The sequence below is a fragment of the Sparus aurata genome, chromosome 1, assembly GCF_900880675.1.
Source record: "Sparus aurata chromosome 1, fSpaAur1.1, whole genome shotgun sequence".
NCBI classification, from domain to species: domain Eukaryota; kingdom Metazoa; phylum Chordata; class Actinopteri; order Spariformes; family Sparidae; genus Sparus; species Sparus aurata.
In genome coordinates this window covers 10,540,381-10,563,147 of record NC_044187.1, presented here as the reverse complement: position 1 = coordinate 10,563,147, position 22,767 = coordinate 10,540,381, and the positions used below count along the sequence as shown (strand labels likewise).

Sequence of the window (22,767 nt, the reverse complement as noted above, 5' to 3'; positions counted from 1 at the left end):
ATCATCATCATATAAAAACGCTATAATGGAAGAAAACAGTCCTGCTCATTGATTTGACACATTGCCCACGCTGGCTTAAATACAGCCACAGATGTTTAAGGGACAGAAAAAGAGGCGAAAGGTTGATTATTTTTCAAGGCTCCATTCAAATCTCCTCCCTCTGGACTTGTGGACTGAGCCCTCACGGACTTCAGTCGTACGTACTGTGACATTTTCACTATAATCACATCATGTCTGCGAGGGCGTTAGACTACAAGCCATTGACGGACAGGCCTAAAGACTAGATCAATAAATGCATTTTGATTACCACAACAGCCTGTAATGCATCATGGTTCTGTATCACGATGTGGTGGTGTATAATTTAGAGCCTACATGATTAAAGTGGTGTTTTAATAAACAGATTGTTTTACACATTTATAATAAGTTTGACAATGTTACATCTGTGTTGCAATGAATTGTGGGTTATTAAATCAGTGACGTCTGAACCCCAAGCTGACTCTCAGAAAGTCTGCAGAAATTTCCACAGAGGGCACTTGTGGACTGAATGAATTGTGAGTTTGGCCAACCCTCAACGTGCCCGCAAAGTCTCAGAGTTTTCAAGTTTGGACATTTAGATGCAGCCAAAGTAATTTAAATAACAGTGCACCAAATTATCTTCCCAGAGCAACGGCTTAACTACACTCCCCAGTATACTTCTTATTTGCACATATCCCCAGAAGCCTGATTAACCAAACAGAAGCGTATTGCCAATGCAATATAAAAATAATTTTACCAACATTTCCGTTTTTTCTGGTTAATATAAAATAATCTTAACCAGCTTTTTCCAGCCTATAACAGAAATGGATCACCAGTTAATGTTCTCTTCCCAGTGTGCCCGGTAGCACACAAAATTGTAAAGTGATAGCGAAGTTTATAGAGTACTAGTAGTTTAATTATGCCTGCCGCTAATGTTTTTAGTTTGTGAGTCTGTGTGTGTCTGCGTCATCATGACAAATGTGTTCCTGAAGACACCAAACAACAAACATAGAAGCAATTTTCAGTGTTTTTTCAGGTGTTTATTTGTTTGTCTGTCAGTGGACAGATTTTTAGCATCACGACTGTGAAAGACAGTCATGAAACTCTACAGGTGTGTAATTCATCAAAAGTAATGCCAAAGTGAACGTGTTCCAAGCAAGAGTGACAGAACTAGAGAGGGAGGAAGAAGGAGAGGGTTCCAGTCATTCCCTCCACTCCAGTGCAGCTGGTATTGTTTTCATCTCGTCTGTCCGTCTGTCTCCCCCAAAGAATAAAAATGTGACAGTGAGTGCTCACTCTTGTTAAATTCTGTCTTTGTGTGTGCAGGCCTGATCAGCGCGTTCCCCATGTTCGGCTCCTCGTTCTTCTACATCCACAGCAGCAGCTCCACCACCTTCTACGCCCCCTGCATTGTTGCTGTCAATCAACACGGCCTCCACTTCCTGCACAAAAATACACACGTAAGGACCCACACACACACACACGCACACAAACACACACACACACAATCACAGTCGCTAAGTGCTGATATGATTCATCTCATCGTGACTGAAACAGAAGCCGAGTCACATAGTTTCAGTGAGACAGTTGCCGTGTGTTATATTGTTTGATCTCTGTGGCGCAGGAGCTGATGTCAGTGGTCCCCCTGGTGGAGGTACAGTCCAGCCGCACCCAGAGGCCCACTGCTGGGACGAGTTACCCATACGTAGACCTCACCCTGGGCGACATTAGCACACAGAAGGTCATTCAGCTGCAGCTGGAGCAGGTATTATGCAAACACAGACAAGGACACTCTGCGGAGGCCACACATGATCGTTTTCAGAGGAGTTATGTTTCTGTGTCTTTGTCTGCAGGGCCTGGAGTTGTGTCGAGTCATCGCCATGCAGGTGGAAAACATGATGTCTGTGCGGGATAAAAGACTCACCCTGCCACCCAGCGAAATCACCATGTTATAACACAAGCTCGTGATTAATCCTACGCACACACTCTTATGAACACACACACAGACATTAGATGAAACCCTTATAAACTGCCTACCTCTTATTGTCTTCAGGTATTTGTGTCTCACACACACATACACCATATTGAATGCATAATTGTTCCCTGAGGTCAGTCTCAATTATACTTGATGATGTTACTGCATTAACTGAACAAAATATATCCCGGATACAGTGAAAATTAATTCATTATGAGTTCATGTTTCTTTCAGGTTGACACATTTATATTTGCACATATTACTGTAGTTTAATTGATTGAACATTGAATATGTTTTATCTGTACAGAAGCTGTTAATATACTGTGAGGAATCATCATAGGCCTGTGCATTGTCATTGTTTTATAACTCATATGTAACATACTTTTTTATTTTTTTATTAATACTGTCAGCTGTAAACAATGTACAAAAAATTGTCTTATTCAGTCAATATTAATGTATCAATTTTTCCTGTTTTGTAAATAATGTTTTATCAAAAAAAATATGCAAATCTAAAGAGAACGATACAAGCACTTCTGTACTAAATGATTACAATCATTAAACTGTACAAACAAGTATTTGGTATGAAGATTTATCAGTATGTGAAATGTTTTGATTGATATCACCTGTATAATAAAAATAAACAGAGCCCTTGAAATATTTATTTTAGTGAACAGTGTCTCAGGCAGGGCTGAAAATACCTTTATTTGCATTAGTGATCATTTTTTCATTTAAAGTCTAATTGATTTATTGCTAAAATGCCGGAAAATGTGAATATTTATGGAATTTAAACCACTGATTACTTAATTAGTTGGTGAAAAAAGATTACTAATAAATTCAGAATTCCTAATCAATTAATTAAGTTGTATTTTTTAACCAAAAATGCCAAAGATTCACTTGTTACAGCTCCTCAGATCTGAATGATATCTTAAATGATAATAAATCAATGTCTTCTGGGTTTTGAACTGTTCATTGGGCCAAACAAGCAATTTGAGAAATTGAGGTTCTGGTAAATTCTGATGGTCGCTTTATTATTCTTGATCAATTTGATTATTTTCTAGATTGACCAACTAATATTTTACATGTCAGAAAAGAGTAAAAGGTCTGAAACATGGCAATCATGAGTCTCCAGAGCGAAAGGCAAAGACATCAGTTTGCCTGTTTGTTTGACCAAACCGCAAACCCAAAAGTGATCAATTAACAATTATATAAAACAGCGATGATTCTAGATTAAAGTGGCAACAGAGAACTTTTCCAGTCAGAATTTCCAAGTGGTATTATTGATGGTTGCACGGACAACTGGATCATTTCCATCTTCCTCAGAGTGACAAATAACAACATGTGAGTGTGTTTAATCATTTAGTCTAAACAGAAATGGATCACAGGTTAATGTTCCTTTCCCAGAGTGCCCAGTAGCACAAAAAACTGTGAAGCGATAGTGATGTTTATAGAGCACTAATAGTTTGATTATTCACAATCACTTTGTGCAATCAACATTAACGACAAAATGATACGCTGAAGCAGAAAACTTATCTGTTGCTAGTTTACAAACAAAGAAATCATAAAAAGAAAGTTTGTAATTCATTCTTTCGTCAGTTAACTAATCTATTAATTAGCTGGTTGTTCCAGATCTAAATAAATTAAAGCATTGAATACAGTATTCATAAACATATATGAGTGTGCAGCAGATACGCCCGATGCAGGGTGGGTTATGGACAGAAATTCTGCACAAAAACTTTTGCTTAAAGGTGTGCACAAATACTGAGATACTTATCTGAATTAGGAATCTTATAAATGTGTATTTGCACTGTTTTCTCCTCACAGTAGATAAAAATGAATGACATTTTTCGACTTTCTTCTAAAAACCTACATGTTGTAGTTGTTGTTTGTGATGTTAGGTTATTAGTAAAGTGTAACACAGCCTCTGAGACAAACATAGTGGACTTCATGGCAGTAAATCTGAGGTCAGTGGGACAGAATTAGCAGCCTGCGCTCCCAAAATGGATTTGAGAGTCTTCCGCCCAGGACACGTGATCGCCCCTCCCCACTTTGGCAGGTCACCACTGAGCATGCGCAGATGTGTGGCAGGTTACACGAGTTTATTTTCAGCCTTTCTCCCGAAGACGCGCTGCGAGAGTGTAAACTGACCGCGGTTCGAGCCTTGTGCGGATATAAGAATGTGTTTCCTTCACTCCTGGAGATAAAAAACCCGAGTGGAAACGTCTCCGGAGCACCGAGGTTTGGAATTTAGCGGCGACATGTGAAATGTTGCTGCGTGGTTTGTCGGTATTTCCAGGCGGCAACGGACAGACCCAGCCAGGCTAGCTTAGCTAACTAGCCGAGCAAACCCCCGGCTAGCTGTCGTTAGCCTCTCCGCTGGCTGAGCGTGGTGTGGTGTCGACGCAGCATTTAACACAGCTCTGCTTGTTTGTACGCGCACGGTAATATCATCCATATATTGCCAGGTTTCATACCAGAGTGCCGTTTCTATGCACAGTCGGGGCGGCGTAGCAACTTAGCTAATGGTAGCTAGCTGCTTGTGTACGCTGGACACCGCTGTAAGTGAGAGTGAGTTGTCCCTCCAGCTAGCAGTATCCACTTCCAGAGACTCTTTCTGACATCTAGTCCGCTCGTATTAAGCAGTCTTAGGTGAAACGACTCTGAAATGCAGCGCTGATGCATGCTAACTGTTAGCTAGGAGCTCACGTCGCACTACGCCGGTCATATTGTTTTGGCTGACATGGCAGCCAGCGGATACTCTGACCTGAGGGAGAAGCTGAAATCCATGACTCCACACAGAGAGGAAGAAAAACAGAAATACGTGGACGGGACGAGTAATGGCAGCGGTAAAGGTCGGAAGCGCAAGTATCGAGAGTCCGACGATGATGAGTTTGATCACAGCGATGAGAACACGGAGCTCCGGGAGCAGGAGGCCCACCGGGTGAGGAGCAGCATCCTGCAGAAGAACATCTTCACCCCGGAGGAGTGCGCCCTCATCGAGGAGAAGATCGACGACGTTGTTGCTCAAGGAGATGCTGGACTTTACCGTGAGCACACCGTGGACAGAGCACCCCTCCGCAATAAGTACTTCTTCGGGGAGGGGTACACGTATGGATCCCAGCTGGAGAAGCGTGGACCCGGCCAGGAGAGGCTGTACCGCAAAGGGGAGGTGGATGAGATCCCAAGCTGGGTGCATGAGCTGGTGATCAAGCGCCTGGTGTCCAGTGGAGTGATCCCGGAGGGTTTCGTCAACAGTGCAGTCATCAATGATTATCAACCAGGTGGCTGCATTGTGTCACATGTAGATCCTCTGCACATCTTTGCACGCCCCATCGTGTCAGTGTCCTTCTTCAGTGACAGCGCTCTCTGCTTCGGCTGCCGCTTCCAGTTCAAACCGATCCGGGTGTCTGAGCCGGTGTTTGTCCTGCCTGTGAGGAGAGGGAGTGTCACAGTACTCAGGTGAATATGGGTGTGTTTGCTGTCATGCATTGATTGATTTGTTGTTTTTGTGTGGCTGTCACTGAAACCATCTTCCCTTCTCAGTGGTTACGCTGCTGACGACATCACCCACTGCATCAGACCTCAGGACATCAAGGAGCGGCGTGCAGTTATTATCCTTAGAAAGTGAGCTAACATACTATCAATTATCTTGTTTGAAATGTTGCTCTGATTCATTTTTTTCTCCGCTAATGCACCCGTATCTCTTTGCCAGGACCAGACCCGATGCTCCCCGACTCGACTCTGGCAGCTCTTCTCCTGTAGAGAGACCCGTTCCGCTGAAAGCCAAACGCTCACATCGCAGAGCAGACCCTGATGCTGCTCACAGGTATACATCCACACATACAGACACAGTAGATGTCTCTGTGGATGAAATGTATGAATATCCAGCAAAAACTCCTACATACAGCATGTAAGAGCTGCAAGGGTCACAAACTCAACGTCCCGCCATTCAGTGCCAGTGAACGGAAGGACTTGCGTGTGTCCCTCATGCACACAATGGTTACCAGGACTTCAAAAGCCAATTAATTTTAAATTCATTAGCGAGGCAGGCTGTGAAAGACAACTCGTCATTCTCAGTATCAAAAACAGCTTTAGCTCAGTGTCGCCTTTCCACTCTGTCTCATGCACTAGGTGTCAAATATCACATGAGCTTTGTGGCTCTTTGTGTAAGTCTGCTGCCATGTTTTAATGAAGCTATAAGGACACCCTGATCTGAATAACACAAAGCCTTAATGAGGCTGTTAGTGTTTTGCAATTCAAGTCTTAAAAGGGCTAAAGATACATTCGTGCAGAGTGAGACTGTACCGAAGTTATTTTTGAGCCCGTGCCTTGTAGATTACAATAACAAAGCAGTGTTACAATCAGTCAGGACATGATGAATAATAATGATAATCTTTATTTATAAAGCACCTTAACAGCAAGTACTATTACAGATATGTAAGTAAAAGGATAATTGATACACTATAATGCAAAATACACAACACTAAAATCAGTAGAATTAAATAAAAGGAAAATTGTGTAAAACATCAGACAAGACCACCAAAGCAAACAATACCAGAATAGTGAGAGAAAACAATTTAAACAACAGTTGCCCAGAAAAACTGGAATTTCACGTAGACCAAGCAGCGACGGTAAGAATTTCAAAAAGCGTTAAAGTTACTCAGTCAGCCAACATGAGGTCCTCCAGCCAGCTGTTCCAGAGTCTGGGAGCATTTATAACAAACACCAAGCCAGCCGTAGTCACCAAACTAGACTTTGGGACAACCAGCCGAGCCTTATCAGAGGACCTCAGGTTACAACTTGGCTCCTACAGGAGTATGGAGACCACGGAGAGCTTTAGAAGTTAACAATAAAATCTAACAGTCAGTTCTAAATTTAACCAGTAGCCAGTGCAGGGCAGCTGAAACCGGAATGATGTGATCCTATCTCCTTGAACCAGTCACATGTGTGGCCGCTGCAGTCTGCACCAGCTGCAGAACGCTCGGTTGATGATCAGAATCTGACTTGGCATCTCAATCTTTTTTTTCTGCCTTCCACCAGGCCGAGAGTTCTAGAGATGGACAAAGAGGAGAACAGACATCCGTCAGTGTCGGGCCACCGTCGTCACAGCATCAGCTCAGAGAACTACTGGAGACGTGGTCAAAACTCTGACAAACACCGGGAGAGTTCAGGACGCAAAGTCAAAATGAGACGTCATTGAACACTTCTCAGTCACACATGTACACATTTAAATCTACTCGCTCTTTTACATATTTCAATATTGTAACATTCTTTGATCAGTCATCTTTTTCTCGCTCCAGTTTTAGTCTGGCACAAGGAGCACAGTCATGTTGTCTGCGTTTTGATTTGAGTCTGGATCAGTTTGAGTGCATATTTGTTTCTGGCAGACAAAGCTGACGCCTCTGCTACGCAGTACAGAACCTTGGGTTATTTACTACTGTTAGGCTCTGTTGTTAAACTGTTTAATTACCTTACATGAAACATTTCTTGTTTCTATGTCCATAGATTCTTCAAAATGGCATGTATTTTTTGTAACTGAGATGTACAGACCGCAAGAGCTAAAAGAGAGATGTATGTATGGACTTGTACAAAGGAAAACCTGAGCTGTAATCTAACTTGTTATAATGTACAATACGTTTGTATAGTCTCTGATTGGGGGAACTTTTATGCAGAACGAAACTTTTGTTTTTTCGCACCTACATTTCTGATCCCTACCGTTACTGTGCCATCCCAGATCGTTGCTGTTTGTTCACCTCAGCCTCCCTGTTGCATTTTAAGTTGAAACAACTGGCAGATGTGCAGCCATGCTGTCTGTGCTATGATTTGATTCAGCTGTGTGGCTCATGGTGGTGAAGGGTCACAATATGATGCATTAACTAAACTGAAGCTTTATGGAGTGGTGAAAAACTCAGGCCTTGTTTTACACTCCTGTTTCAGTCTGAAGTTGCTTTACCTTATATAGTGACAGGGGCTGTGTGATTGCTGTTCTGTATTAAATCCAATTTTTCCTCATTTGGATCGGATGATGTTTGGGTCAGTCAGAACTTAATTTGAGCAACAACAACATTATTGTGTCTTGTTTAGCAAGCATTTAAACACAAAGGCGAGAAGAATCTAATTTCCTGGAGTGTTTGTCTGTGCGGTTTGCTGTGTAAATACAGATGAACTTGTTTCCTGCTCCCAGTCAGCAATATCTGGCAGAGGAACTGATTAGCTCTCTGCTAGGTTAGTCTGGAGTTACACATACACAAAAATAACCTCAGTTCAAAGGAGAAATGACTTTCTAAAAACAGATTGTTCATGGTTTTCTGAAGCTCTGCTGCATTTGAGCAAACGTTAAAAGTAATGACCTGCAAGAGGCAAAATACTGGAGCCTTAAAAACAAAGAATGGGGCACTAAGTTTGTGGACACAGTGGTGGTAAATGAAATGTAATGGTGGTTTCATTTATGTTTCTGGCTACAAAGTACAGGCTGAGTAAAATAATTGGAGTCTCCACAGAGTTTGTCTGCCGTTTATTAGAGTTTGGTCTCTAAATCAGCAACAAGACCAGAGAACAACAAGCTGGAGTGTGTCTTCTACTGCCAGGAGCAGCAGTTACTCACTTTATTGGCATGTGTAACCCATCCGTGGTGGAGTCGGGCTGTTATCCTCATTAAAATTCTATCTTTTCTATTATTAGAATAGCCTTGTCATTGATTACCGTTAATTTAGGTTTCAGTTAAGTGATGATTTTCACTCGAGATGAGAAGTTTGGATCTTTGCAATTAAGTTTCTGTATTCCCCTAATCTTTCCATCATTTGTATATTACGTATCCACAATATTTCCATAAAAGATATTTATAATTCAATAAAGAAAATATATAAAATGTATCTGCTTTTAAATATTTTCAGTTTGTAAATTCAGTGGCAAACACACTCCAAAACATTAAGTAAAATCTAACTTTTCATTACAGACTAATAGAAGTGGAACTAAATTAAAGAAAAAAGAGTGCTTGAGTTCAGTGACTTTGGTCTAGAAATTGAATTGTGATCAAGCAAATGTCTCTTGGCTTCATAGGACTAAAGACAACTGACAGCAGTCGGCGACAGTCAAATCAGGGGCATGTTTGGAAAAGGGTTGCTGAGATAAAGGTTCAAAGTTCGTTCCTGACTTCAGAACAGCTTTTGGATTTTGTCCCAAAGTTTGCCTCAACTCTATCTGCTGCTGAAGGCCATGTGATATGATCAAACGCACAAAAATGTTGTTACTAAACTGACTTTTTGTCTTTATTCATTGCAAGGCAAATGTACAAAACGAGATTGGGAATCATATAAAAGTAGGGGAACAACAGAGGCGGAGATGATTCAGGAAAGAATCGAACACAAGCAGCAGATAAAAGAAATACCTTCATAATTTTAGAGAAAAGATGTTTACAAAACTAAATAAATACAAAGAAAAGAGACTGAATGAATGAACAGCACCAAGGAGCGAGGAAGTCTATTAGAAGAGCAAGGATGAGGATATAGAAGTACACAGTTCTTTATGTGTTATTGTTATTTTTTATTATACATTTCATTGACTTAAAGTAGTTGGCCAAACCGTGTATAAACACACTGAAGGAGGGAGTCCTATCATTCCATTTACATGTGGTTTTGACCCAAGACAATCACAAGAGTATCAGAAACATTTGCATCCATAAAATAAATTACATCAGTGTAAGCCGTTTTTAAAGACAACCGATTGTAAACATCAAACCAAAACATGTTAGAATATTGGCAATTAAACAATAAATGGTCAATGGTTTCAGCCTCAAAAAGAAAGTCACTGAGATGATATTTTAAAATGTCCAGGAGCAATAGGACATACGAGATAATAATAAGAAAGTTAAAGAGTCATTGTATAAAAACCACAGTAATTGTTGTGTTATTGCATTTTTCATCCAACAAGATGACATCCCCTCATTTTAGGGAAACAAGGTGTAAGCTGTAATCAGATTAAATTGACCTTCTTGTAGTTATGTATATGTCCTGGTGTAGTTAGTCGGAGCTCCTCCTGAGGGCGCTGCTGCACCTTTACGTTGAATGCCAACCGCAATTAAAAACGTAGAAGAAGAAGAGAGCAGCTGTTAGCTCGCTGGCTGAGCTATATTTACTCTCTGCTTGTTAACAATAGACAGGAACTTCACGCTTCATTGTTAAACAGCACTGACTTACGTGTTTTTACCAAACTAATGGTGTGCAGTCGGACTGAGACATTTCTCTGAGTGGTGAGTATATTCGACAGAAGTGGAGTGGCAGCTGTCACTGACAGCTAATGTAGAGAACTAACTAGCTGGCTAGCTTCACTAACTGACGTTAGCAGCTAGCTAGCTGTAGTTGGCAGCTTCTCGTCTGTTTGTTGCTGACGACAGTGAAAGGCTATCATGAGCTGGCTGGTTGGTCGTGGAGCTTAGCTAGAAGGACATTTATCGTTTAATTATATTAAATGTCATGTTCCTAATCTCTGGCGTCACACTTCGAACTGAGGCTGTGTGTTGCCATCACAAGGAGAAACAGGGCTGATGTGTTGAGCTGAAAATGTCAGCAGTCAAGCCAGAAAGATGACATGCTGTTATATTTCAAGACATGTTAAAAATACTTTCTATAAGATCCTTGTGGGAAAAGTCGATGTGTTCTTTTTCTGCGTGTTTCTTATGTAACAGCTCGGCTGTGATGACCCGCAGTGCTGCCACCCTACGTCACTACAGCAACGCACAAAACACACAAGTAAACAACAACTAACAAACAAAGGATTGTTGTTATTATTATTGTTACTTCATCACTGTTCCATTCAGTGATTGAATGTTACTAAGTACATTTACTCAAGTACTGTACTTAGGTGCTTTATTTAGGTATTTTTGACTTTTACTACACTACATTTATTTGATTACTTTAGTTACTAGTTTCTTTGCAAATTGCATTCTGCATCACAGCATGTCCGTTCCTATGTGGGGCTGCAAATGTTATACATTTCTCACTCTTTTACTAAAATATTATATTATTATATTATATTATATTATATTATATTAATTTATACTATCAACTTAAAGTGGTCTATAAATAAACACTGCCTTAGAAGCAGTGGAAGGGTAAAGCAGAAATTGCACTGACTGAACAACAAACAACATTTTGGTTAGTCGCATTATTGAATCAGTTATTGATCAGTGTGTAGATCGGTTGCTCAGTTTGTTTGCATGTATTATCAGCTCCACCAGTGTTGGGTAACATCTGTCAACATCAGGAGGCCTTAGCTCGACATGAATGTTATGTGACTAACATTAAACAGGAGCACTAAGCGCTTCTCTGATGTCAGACGTGTCACCTCAGAACCGTACGTGCTGCAGACATTTGACCAGGAAGGTTGTTGCACCCTGCAAGACTCGGGCATGTACTGGGTCTATAAATAGAGCACGTCTCCATTCTTGGGAACCTGTACCTCTGGCAAGGAGAGAAGACGCATGCCTGAAACAGTTAAGAGTGACGTCCAGTAGAGCTAAAAATGATCAGCACAGCTCACATGTTCAGTTTGTACACTAGTATAGTATATTTATCTCGGGGACACGTATGTGTCTGGTTAGTTTCGAGAAACATGCCCCACTGCTGCTTCCTATTACCCTTGGTCACAGATCTGACATTCAGGCAGGCAGCTCACAGTTCAACCAGTACGCCTTCGAGGACAGATTGGTATTTCGCAGAAAGAAAATGTGATTAATGACATTAATAAGGACTGTAATCCATTTGGCTCACTGTACATGCTTAATAAGACACTATGATTAAAGATTCATTGTTCATTTTACTCCCATGTCAAATCAAAATGGCTTCTCTAAAAAATGCCTGTCGTCAGTTGACTTTCCTCTGAACGACTTCTCTGACACAGAAGCAGCCAAGAGAAACAAACCAGCCGCGAGGTCCCCGCTTCCATTTTTTTCCAAAAGTAGAATGCATGTCAGATTATTCTGTGAGCGTACTGCTTTTTAACAGAAGAGTCAGCGTGGTTGTGAAAGGCCTAGAATATGACCAGGCATTTTGTATAGCACAGTGTCACAAATCACAAGCTTTCCTCAAGGCGATCTGCAGATCAGACTGCATAAAAATAAAAATGTTTAATCTACAAAAGAAAAGAATACTCTTTATGCCAACTGCATAATGTCATACATCAGTGACTGCTTTGAAAAACAGTTTTCTGTGGCGCATATTCCAAAATGAGAAAATGCATGAATCACATGATTTGAAGAAATAAACAATGCTGCAGGTAGAGTTTATTTTCCCTCCACCCGACAGGGATGTCCTGTGTTTTCTTTCTGCCCGGTTAAATTCTTCCCTTCTCTCTTCCCAAGGCTAACCACAAAAAGAGAGCCATGTACTTCCAGGGCAACCGGAGGCGAGGAGAGGATGGCATCACGGTGGTGATTGACTTCCTGCTGTCTAATGCCCGACTGGTTCTGGGAGTCGGCGGGGCTGCCATGCTGGGAATCGCTACATTGGCAGTGAAACGGGTGAGTGTTCTTGAGTTTGTTAGTGCCACATCAGTGAGTCTCTCTGTTAGGCATTCTTCCTGTGAATACGGATTCTCCATGAAACTGAAAAGGAAAAACTAGTCTGGCCGTTGAGTTTTTATGTTCAGTATGTCCACTTATAGACTGCCAGTTCACCCAACAGCTCTTTTATTGCCTTTTGCAAGTTTGATATATAGAAAAGTTGCAGAATATCATACAAAAACTACTCAGTGTAATGAATACTTATGGGTTTATTGTAGGGCTGCAAAAAAATTGCAATTGTTAGATGATCACGGAATGAACATATTTGCATCACAACTTTAATTACTGAGCCCTATTCAATTGCATTCCCGAGCTATGTGGACCATAGTCAAATCTAGAAAGGGGGTCTGAATAAGAAAAGTGGCCAGTACTATGAAATTATTGCTGTTTGACTCTGGAATCTAATTAACATTATTAACGTCAGTTAAAGTGGACAAAGAAGATGAAAGTAGCAAAATGCCCATGGTAACAATTTACCTCAGCGGTCTCTTAAACATTGCACATTTTCATAATTTCCGTTAAATTTGTTGCATGGAACAGGAGTGACTGCAAATCTACTTCTGCCTCACAACAAAATTAAAGTCAAAATTAGTCCAGAATGCTTTCTGCATCATCAGGATGTTCCTGTTCAAAGTTTCTACAGGCTTTGTTCATCTATTCACCTCTAAACTCAAAGTGTGTTTGCCTGCGGGGGTTATGGCAATGTATGCGCTCTGTATCTGTGCAGCGTGCTATCAGCCGTGAAGCACATGCATGACGGCACTTTTTGTGTTTGTGTTCAGCTGATAGAGCGCGCGGGCCGTGCAGCCGACGATGAGAAGGTGGAGCAGAAGATGGCTGAGAGCTGGGAGGAGTTGAGTCTGGTGTCTGCTTCCCCCACGATGATCAGGAAGGGCATAGAGGGAGTGGTGATGAAACATGTCGCCAAGGCCGCCAAACAACAGAAAGGTATCGACTGCACTTCAGGAACCAAAAGCGTCCAAGCAAATGTCACAAAAATATATTAGAATATATAAGTCTTGTAATCTAATCGTCATTGTGGCCCATGCTGGTTGACAACTGTTTTAATTTCCTTCTCGATCAGCTGACCTGTGCCAACAACCGCAGGCGTCCTCTCTGGAGGTGCAGCCCAAACCTGAGTCAAAGTCCAAGAGGCTGCAGCTGTGCGTCCTCAGCTTGCAGGTAAATCTCCGTCATTTCACCTCTGAACTCTTAAAGGCAGAGATTATGCATTCAGTGTGAGCAGCTGCTGTAAGAGCTCTGCTCAGCGTTGGCTCATTCATTTATGCATGTGTAGCATGCTTTTGTAAAGCGCGGTGCTTAGGGGATACGCATTGTTATGCAGCGGTTCGGCTGCACAGAGCCGTGCATAATCAAAATACTGTGTGCGATTGTGCACTGGCTGTATGGAAGGAGTCAAACAAGCATGAAACGGCTTTGAGTGAGTGCGCAGTACATCCACAAAAGCAGAAGTGTTGAGTGGATTGTTCTGTATTTGCTACATGAAATAATTTGTTTAGTAAATGTATGCAGGGCAAACGCTTGACTGGACTTGACAGGGATTTGAAACGGTGGGATTTGCATCTGTGGAAAACTGCTTTTGCGGTGAATAATGGATAGTGTAAGAACACCTGGAGTAAAAAAACTGATTTTTCTTGCATAGTACTTATTATTTAAATTACTTGTGTTTATTTTAAGACCAACATCCACAAGAGAATCAGCAAAGTCAATTGTTTCAGTTGCCTCTTAGGTGCAGTTGCGTTTTGCCATTGCTGTAATACTCTTAGTCCTCATATAACACTGTTTATGCGGCACACACACTTGTTTTATGATTTATTCCTCACCTCTCTAAATGCTGCTTTAATAACGGTACCATCATTCACACACCACTGTTCTCCTCCGTGCAGCAACTTAGCCAGCAAAACATAATCCTGTCAGTGTTCCTAAGTCTGCCCAGAGGCATGAAATGACTTTGAATATTTTATTAGCGCCGCATGTATTCCCAGAAGACGTGAAAAACTTAAAAACTTAAAAACTCTTTTGTAAACTTCATGGTTAGAGTGTCGATGTCTTTGCAACACAGCATGTGCGCCTCTCTGGAGGAGACACATGTGGACTTAGTTCAGTCGCTGTCCACCTGACGTTTTGTCATCGCCAGCATCCCATGCTGTGTGTCACTGGAAAACTTGTATTCTACATGTTTAGGAGCGGCTGCAGCAGTACTATCACGCAAGGGCAGCACTGAGTCCACAGGAGGTCCAGAGGGCTCAGTCTCTGGCTCTGGACATCTGCGCTGAGATCCAGGGCTTTCTGCACAGCCGTCATCCCGACATGCCCCTGGGAGAAATGAGCCTCGGAGGATCTCTGCTGGATGATCTGCAGGTACAAATACGCACCTACACACACACACACACACATTATGTGTTCTTTCTTGGGCTGATAATACACTTTTTGGCCCTCAGTGATGTCTCATATCAAGATCTTAGATGAACGTCTCCTGCGTTTGTTTTCTGTGTGTGTTCAGGTGGTCACTGCCGACCATGCATGTCTGCTGGTGCCTCTGCAGCTGGAAGCCTCTCTGTGGCGCCTCGTCCCAGGAGAGGAAACACTCCTCACACACCCGCTGCACTGGATGGTCCGACGGATCAACTTGGAATATTTTCCCAGAGGACTCAGCTACTGGGACAGGTGATCTCACACACGATTAAAACAATATTTGTCATTCATCAGGTAACCTGCACTTTTAGTTTGTGTCTATAAACCCAATCAGTTGGTGTAACTAGCAGATTATCACTGATTAGTAGTTACAATTGTGTTTTTGCTACAAACTAAATCAAATAACAGCCAAACAAGGGTTGTGAATAATGATTATTTTCATTATTCATCAAGCTGCAGATAATTTTTTTTCCGTTATTGTTGTTAATTATTTAGTCTCAGACATCAAAACATTCTCATCGCAACAAAACAAGTGTCTGGTTTGTTTCAGCCAGAATTTTAAAACCCTAAAATCTTCTTGTTTTTAATGATGTGTGACAAAAGGTTATGACAATTTTGTTTTTCTTGAAAAATGACTGAAATGTTAAGTCGATTATCCGTATAGTTGGCAATTATTTGTCTTTCAATCACCTGACTGTTTCCACTTTTACTGACACTGAACCTTTTTTTTTTTTTTTTCTAATATTTCCAGACTGGATCCTTAAAAGCCTTAATCAGTACTTTTTTATAGTCATGTCGAATCAAATTGATAAAATGATGCTTTACCTTTATAAGCCCATTACATGAACATGAACACCAATAGATTACCTTTGATAATTAATTACTTAGATAATAGATTTTTAAAGGACAGCTCAAGATATCTATTTAAACATTCTGCTGGAAAACTGAATTTATTTAATTTATTTAATTTGTTTGTTTATTTAAAACGGACAATGCACATCAATTATTACATTTTCAGTTTACACTCAAAATGTAAATATGCCAGAGTTAGCAAAAAAGCTAGTTTTCGTCTGTCTTAACATTCTATCACTAAAAACCAGTCCCTCCTTGTGTCTTGTAGGTACCTGGTGGGTGGATACCTGTCCTCAGAAGCTGTTGTGAACATGTTTAACAAGGCTGTCATGGAAACTGTGAACTGGCCGTCCATCAGCAGCACTATGGACTGTCTCGTCAGGCCTGTACCCGGAGGACCAGAACTGAGAATAGAGATTCGGTACGTGTCCGTTCTTTATTGTTGTTTTCATTGTTGATATTCTATGACACGTGAGGTGCTTGGTTTTTATGACTTAACATTCTTAACAGTCTTGGAATTTGATTTTGATATCCCTGTAATCCATGTATCTGTTGTCGGTCTCCAGCGAATGTTTATTTTCATCAAACCGTTGATTATTTTCTCGATGAATCAGTCCGTAAAATGACTGCTAATGTTACTCCTTATGTGCTAGATCTATAAAATGCCAACCTTTACTAAAGTTACTAAAAACAAATATTTAATACATGTTTTAAACATGCTGTGTGATGTTTGAGTGTGTTTTAACAAGAAGTTATTTTTCTCTCCACTGGACGTTTCCCCTGTTGTCATCCTGCAGGCCCGAAAATGAAGGAGACAGTCCACACAGCAGTGATCAGCCCCTCTTTATCTCCATGTTGCCTCTGCTGAGGGAGGGGGACGTGGTTCTGACCGCCCAGCCGGAGCTCACTTCTCCCTGGGTCAACGCCTGGCACCTGTCCCTCTACCCGTGGGAGACTCAGCGCCTGGCTCAGCTCGACACCGCTGACGGCGGATACCGCAGACAGACACTTAAAACCCTAAAGGCGGTGTGCAGACTGAACCCCGCCCTGCGACCACTCGAAGCCGCTCCACTGGCCAATCTCATCCTGCACCTCAGCGACGGCGAGAGCGACTGGTCCGAGAGCAGCCTGGATGTGAGATTCCAGCAGTGTATCACAGAGCTGATCGGCTACCTAGAACAAGGGGCGTTACACAGTTACTTCAAGCCAGCTGTCAACCTGCTGAGCAGCTTGTCAGAGGACCAGGTGGATCAGATGGGCTTCATGCTCTACTGTGCTGTGTCGGAGCCGGAAATACTGCTCATATAACTGTCTGCACATACCAGTCATTTCTCAAGTTCAGAAACAAACCGAAATCAAAGGAATAATCTTTTATCATCCAAGAGTTTTGGTTCATAGCAAAGATGAATTATTCTTCCCACGGCCTACTCTCGTCATTCAGCTCCTCCATCCTGCTTTGATGCAAGGAAACAGGGTACAGTTGGAAAAATGGCAGGCACCATGGACTAATGTCCACACTGGAGGAGGAGAAGCCACAAAGAGAATGCAGATGTGCAAGTGATAATCAGGCTAAGGAAATAACTCAGAGGAAAGGAGACGTGCCAAGGAAAGGAGCTGAGGAAGTGTGTATCGAGATGCTTCAGTATGTGCCTAATCGTGTGTTGTTGTTTTTTTTGTGTTTTGACAGTCTGGCCTAGTCGCTCCCTAAGTGTGCTGTGAAAGGCTAATACTTGTTTCTGTCAGAAAACTGTCAGAAAGCCACAATTCATCCAGTCCACAAGCAGAAACTTTCTGCAGAAAAACAATCACTTCATTAAACATTACTCGAACATGCAAGCCAGAAATAATAATCAATCGCATCATGATGCAAAAATGTGTCAAATTATCCTTCGGCCTGTCTATAAGCAGCTTTATTTAGCTTTGCAGTCTTGTGCCCGCGCAGGCTTGACGTGATGGCGGCGAACATGTCACGGTATGTACAAGTGAAGTCTGTGAGGTGCTCAGTCTGCAGGTTTCAGAGGGTGGACGTTTGGATTCAGCCTAAGTCTTTAAGCAGTCAGGTGATGTAGTATAAATCGTGACCACGCAGGGAGAAGGTTGTAAGGAATAAATGGGTTCAAAACAAACCTTTTTTTTTTTTTTTTTTTTTCAGTCACAGATTGGATGGTTAAGGCACCAAAATTACTTGGTGGGTTTTAGAAAAAATCATGATTTGCACTACAGTTAAGTTCTAGGTTAAAATAAACACTTTGTCATTCACGTAGAGGCAACAAGGTCGAGCCAATCACAGCACTGTTGGGCGAGACTAGGCAAAACTGTTCTAGCCTGAATGAATAACGTTGCCTGATGTTTACTCCTCACACACACCACAGCGGAGTTGGCTTTTGAGTTTGTGTGGTCGTAAAGTTTTCACAGGGTGTCAGTGATGGTCAGCATGGCCACATGAAGCTCAGTGTATCCATCAACAGCAGAGGAGGAGTGCAGTTTATTGCCTAAGTGCATATATTCTTTCTATCTTCTAATTCATGGCGTGTGCTCTGCATCATTTTCCTCAGTCTCCGTGTAATATGTTCTAACTATGCAGAAAAAAAAAATGACCTGCTGATAATCATCAGGTTTTGTGCACTAATTAAACTATTCTATGAGACTTTGACTCACTTAACGAAATGTGTGTATTTTATCCTACTGGAGGTTGAAGCGTGCAGTATTTTGTTTGTCTCGTTTAGTGTTCAAGTCCGTTGCCAATCTCATTTGGGTAAACTAACTCTTTAATTTATGGCTAAGCTCGCCTAACCATTTTATGCACTTGCTTTTACACGCAGTATGAATGTTGTGGCCATTTCTCCAGTTGTGTTTTCTTTGCTGAGTGAAAGAAAATTGATTTTCTGTGAACGAACATTGAAACTGCAAATAAAAATTAAAGCGTTTGTTTAGATTCTTGTATCTTATTTTAATTTGTTTTTTTCTTGTCTGAGTTCATTTATTTAACTTCAGTTTGACAGATAATAATGTTGTTGTGTTGATGGTTGCTATGGAAACAAGGTGAAGAACACTCAAGGGATAAAGTCCTGTGACTGGTCGCATTCTGTTCTGCTTTGTGTGAAACATGAAAGGATTGGAACTCCGCCTCGTCATTTTCAAAAGATGCACTGTGAGGCTCCACTGGTTCATAACAGATCTCTGCAGGTTTGGAGAAGGTTTGGTTTTGAGGTTTGGCTGCTTTTTGACTTCATTGGACGGTAAAAAATCATATTGATGTAGATAATCTGTTATAGGGAAGTTTCACAGGCAGGTTGAGCATTTTATGCTGAGGTTTGACTGGATGTTTAGTGATTTCACTGAGTTTCAGGTGGGCAGGAAATTTGATTACTTGAAAGTTAGGTGGACAGTCATAAGTTACATTTACTGGAGTAGTATGATTTAAAAGACTACTAATAAGTATTTCAAACACCTGTCAACAAAGAAATTACTTGAAAGATAAATGAAAGTCACACTCGAGTAATGTGCTTTAAAGTTTCAGCTGTGTTTGAGGTTTGGAGAAACTTTTTGAAACTTAGCAGATGTGAATCAGGACTCAAGCTGACGTCAGAACAACTTCCATGCTCCCCTGAGGACACGTGCGACCCAGTGACAGTGAGGACGGAGCGGCGCCCAGGTCTCCGCTGTCGGCCGGCATTTGCCAGGGAGCGTCGTTGAGCTGTAAGGTTCACGGCTGATGGTCTGTGTCAGTCCTGCTGCTGCACAGACCATCTCTGGACGCCACTGACCATCATGTCAGTCGTCCAACGACAGTGGGGACCTGATGGCGCCGCCCGGAGCAGCTCAACGTCACGCGTCCTCCAGAGGTGCGTGGAAGTTGTTGGTTGGGCGACGTCTCTGTTGAAACATGTTTAAATGTTTCTGCCACATTTCACAATTTTTCTTCAGGAAAAGCTGCATTTAAAAAGTTTTCAGAAATATTTTAAACACCTGTCAACAAAGAAATTACTTGAAAGGTAAGTGGAAGTTACATTTACTCAAGTAATGCACTTGAAAGTTTCAGCTGTGTTTGAGGTTTGGAGGAACTTTTTTGAACTTAGCAGATGTGAATCAGGACTCAAGCTGACGTCAGACCAACTTCCATGCTCCCCTGAGGACACGTGCGACCCAGTGACAGTGAGGACGGAGCGGCGCCCAGGTCTCCGCTGTCGTCCGGCATTTGCCAGGGAGCGTCGTTGAGCTGTAAGGTTCACGGCTGATGGTCTGTGTCAGTCCTGCTGCTGCACAGACCACCTCTGGACGCCACTGACCATCATGTCAGTCGTCCAACGACAGTGGGGACCTGATGGCGCTGCCCGGAGCGGCTCAACGTCACGCGTCCTCCAGAGGTGCGTGGAAGTTGTTGGCTGGGAGACGTCTCTGTTGAAACATGTTTAAATGTTTCTGCCACATTTCATAATTTTTCTTAAGGAAAAGATGCTTTCAAAAAGTATTCAGAAATATTTCAAACACCTGTCAACAAAGAAATTACTTGAAAGGTAAGTGGAAGTTAAATTTACTCAAGTGATGTACTTGAAAGTTTCAGCTGTGTTTGAGGTTTGGAGGAACTTTTTTGAACTTAGCAGATGTGAATCAGGACTCAAGCTGACGTCAGAACAACTTCCATGCTCCCCTGAGGACACGTGCGACCCAGTGACAGTGAGGACGGAGCGGCGCCCAGGTCTCCGCTGTCGGCCGGCATTTGCCAGGGAGCGTCGTTGAGCTGTAAGGTTCACGGCTGATGGTCTGTGTCAGTCCTGCTGCTGCACAGACCATCTCTGGACGCCACTGACCATCATGTCAGTCGTCCAACGACAGTGGGGAACTGATGGCGCCGCCCGGAGCGGCTCAACGTCACGCGTCCTCCAGAGGTGCGTGGAAGTTGTTGGTTGGGAGACGTCTCTGTTGAAACATGTTTAAATGTTTCTGCCACATTTCACAATTTTTCTTAAGGAAAATATGCTTTCAAAAAGTATTCAGAAATATTTCAAACACCTGTCAACAAAGAAATTACTTGAAATGTAAGTGGAAGTTAAATTTACTCACGTGATGTACTTGAAAGTTTCAGCTGTGTTTGAGGTTTGGAGGAACTTTTTTGAACTTAGCAGATGTGAATCAGGACTCAAGCTGACGTCAGAACAACTTCCATGCTCCCCTGAGGACACGTGCGACCCAGTGACAGTGAGGACGGAGCGGCGCCCAGGTCTCTGCTGTTGGCCGGCATTTGCCAGGGAGCGTCGTTGAGCTGTAAGGTTCACGGCTGATGGTCTGTGTCAGTCCTGCTGCTGCACAGACCATCTCTGGACGCCACTGACCATCATGTCAGTCGTCCAACGACAGTGGGGACCTGATGGCGCCACCCGGAGCAGCTCAACGTCACGCGTCCTCCAGAGGTGCTTGGAATTTGTTGGTTGGGAGACGTCTCTGTTGAAACATGTTTAAATGTTTCTGTCACAATTCACAATTTTTCTTCAGGAAAAGCTGCATTTAAAAAGTTTTCAGAAATATTTTAAACACCTGTCGACAAAGAAATTACTTAAAAGGTAAAGGGAAGTTACATTTACTCAAGTGATGTACTTGAATGTTTCAGCCGTGTTTGAGGTTTGGAGGAACTTTTTTAAACTTAGCAGATGTGAATCAGGACTTAAGCTGACGTCAGAACAACTTCCATGCTCCCCTGAGGACACGTGCGACCCAGTGACAGTGAGGAGGGAGCGGCGCCCAGGTCTCCGCTGTCGGCCGGCATTTGCCAGGGAGCGTCGTTGAGCTGTAAGGTTCACGGCTGATGGTCTGTGTCAGTCCTGCTGCTGCACAGACCATCTCTGGACGCCACTGACCATCATGTCAGTCATCCAACGAAAGTGGGGACCTGATGGCACCGTCCGGAGCGGCTCAACGTCACGCGTCCTCCAGAGGTGCGTGGAAGTTGTTGGTTGGGCGACGTCTCTGTTGAAACATGTTTAAATGTTTCTGCCTCATTTCACAATTTTTCTGAAAAAAAAAAAGTTGCTTTTAACATCTGACACCTGTCAAGGACAGGAAATCAGATCATTTGGAAGAGAAGTGAAAATAAAAGCAGCAGAGCTATTTGAGCAGTTTTTGATAGTGACATGGTTCCTCACATGACACATTGAGCTCCTCTCCCTTTCTGTCCCTCTCCATCTTTACAATTTAATGTGTCATTAATGCTTGATACTAACTCGGCTTCTTTCCTGGAGTTTTTGTGCTTTGTCAGCCTACAGTTCCCATGGATCGTAGCTGGGCCTACTGCAGTGATCTAGCTCAACGCCACGTGTTAGTGTCTCTCTCAACCCAACAGGTCAAGGCAGATGGCCGCCCACCTCGAGCCTCGGTCTGCACGAGGTTTCTGCCTCTTGAAAGGCAGTTTTTCCTCGCCACTGTGCTTGCTTATGGGCAAATGTTGGGTGTCTGTAAATTAAGCATGTGACATATGAAAAATGTCATGAAATATCTTTTGTTGAGATTTGGCAAAGTATTCATAAAGGTAGCAGCATGGACAGGGACAGGGAGAGACTAAACCAACTGGTGAGGACATCCACTTCTGTCCTGGACTGTCCACTGGACTCCAGAGAGGTGGTGGGATGAAGGAGGATGTTAGCCAAGCTGACGTCAATCATGGACAACACCTCTTACCCCCTGCTCCAGACTGAGGAAGCCTTGAGCAGCTCGTTCAGCAGCAGACTCTTACCACCACTGCTTAAGAAGGAGCGCCGCCACAGATCATTCATCCCCACTGCCTTTATGTGTATTTGTCTGTACTTGTTGCATTTTGAGCTGTTGTAACCAAAAATTTCCCCATTGTGGGATAAATAAAGCCTAATTTAATCTAATCTAAAATGTATTTCCCTCTACTGATCTATCAGGGGTTTTCCCTTAAGGTTTTTTTTTGTCAATT

The 22,767-nt window shown here is 42.4% G+C and overlaps 3 protein-coding genes and 1 long non-coding RNA gene across 8 annotated transcripts in view; all 4 read left to right on the top strand.

Annotated features, from left to right (window-relative positions):
• The window catches only part of myo15ab (myosin XVAb), a 61,563-nt gene extending 46,598 nt beyond the window's left edge, over positions 1-14,965 (top strand). For 2 of the 4 annotated variants that reach the window (XM_030426366.1, XM_030426345.1), the window contains 3 exons: positions 1,342-1,475; positions 1,640-1,780; positions 1,869-2,645. In XM_030426366.1, the coding sequence (XP_030282226.1) occupies positions 1,342-1,475; positions 1,640-1,780; positions 1,869-1,970 (377 nt within the window). In that variant the 3' untranslated portion in view covers positions 1,971-2,645. Of the gene's footprint in view, positions 1-1,341; positions 1,476-1,639; positions 1,781-1,868; positions 2,646-14,943 lie in introns of those variants that run through there. The other 2 variants (XR_003984934.1, XM_030426358.1) reach the window with 2 other exon arrangements.
• On the top strand, positions 4,052-8,664 carry alkbh5 (alkB homolog 5, RNA demethylase). The gene is made up of 4 exons (XM_030426439.1): positions 4,052-5,446; positions 5,531-5,611; positions 5,700-5,813; positions 7,028-8,664. The coding sequence occupies exons 1-4, from the start codon at positions 4,728-4,730 to the stop codon at positions 7,185-7,187; spliced, it is 1,074 nt and encodes a 357-aa protein (XP_030282299.1). The 5' UTR covers positions 4,052-4,727; the 3' UTR covers positions 7,188-8,664.
• mief2 (mitochondrial elongation factor 2) lies at positions 10,056-18,768 on the top strand. 2 transcript variants are annotated; one of them, XM_030426417.1, is made up of 8 exons: positions 10,056-10,235; positions 12,345-12,503; positions 13,328-13,493; positions 13,630-13,727; positions 14,751-14,927; positions 15,070-15,233; positions 16,102-16,254; positions 16,631-17,141. In XM_030426417.1, the coding sequence occupies exons 2-8, from the start codon at positions 12,366-12,368 to the stop codon at positions 17,139-17,141; spliced, it is 1,407 nt and encodes a 468-aa protein (XP_030282277.1). In that variant the 5' UTR covers positions 10,056-10,235; positions 12,345-12,365. The 2 variants fall into 2 exon arrangements, with proteins under 2 accessions (XP_030282277.1, XP_030282286.1); XM_030426426.1 differs by lacking the exon at positions 10,056-10,235 and having other exon boundaries at positions 12,366-12,503; positions 16,631-18,768.
• A 226-nt stretch (positions 18,769-18,994) lies between these two features.
• Positions 18,995-22,702, top strand: LOC115586952 (uncharacterized). The gene is made up of 2 exons (XR_003984937.1): positions 18,995-19,043; positions 19,354-22,702. It is a non-coding gene; the product is annotated as an uncharacterized LOC115586952 (long non-coding RNA).
• The last annotated feature ends 65 nt before the right edge of the window (positions 22,703-22,767 follow it).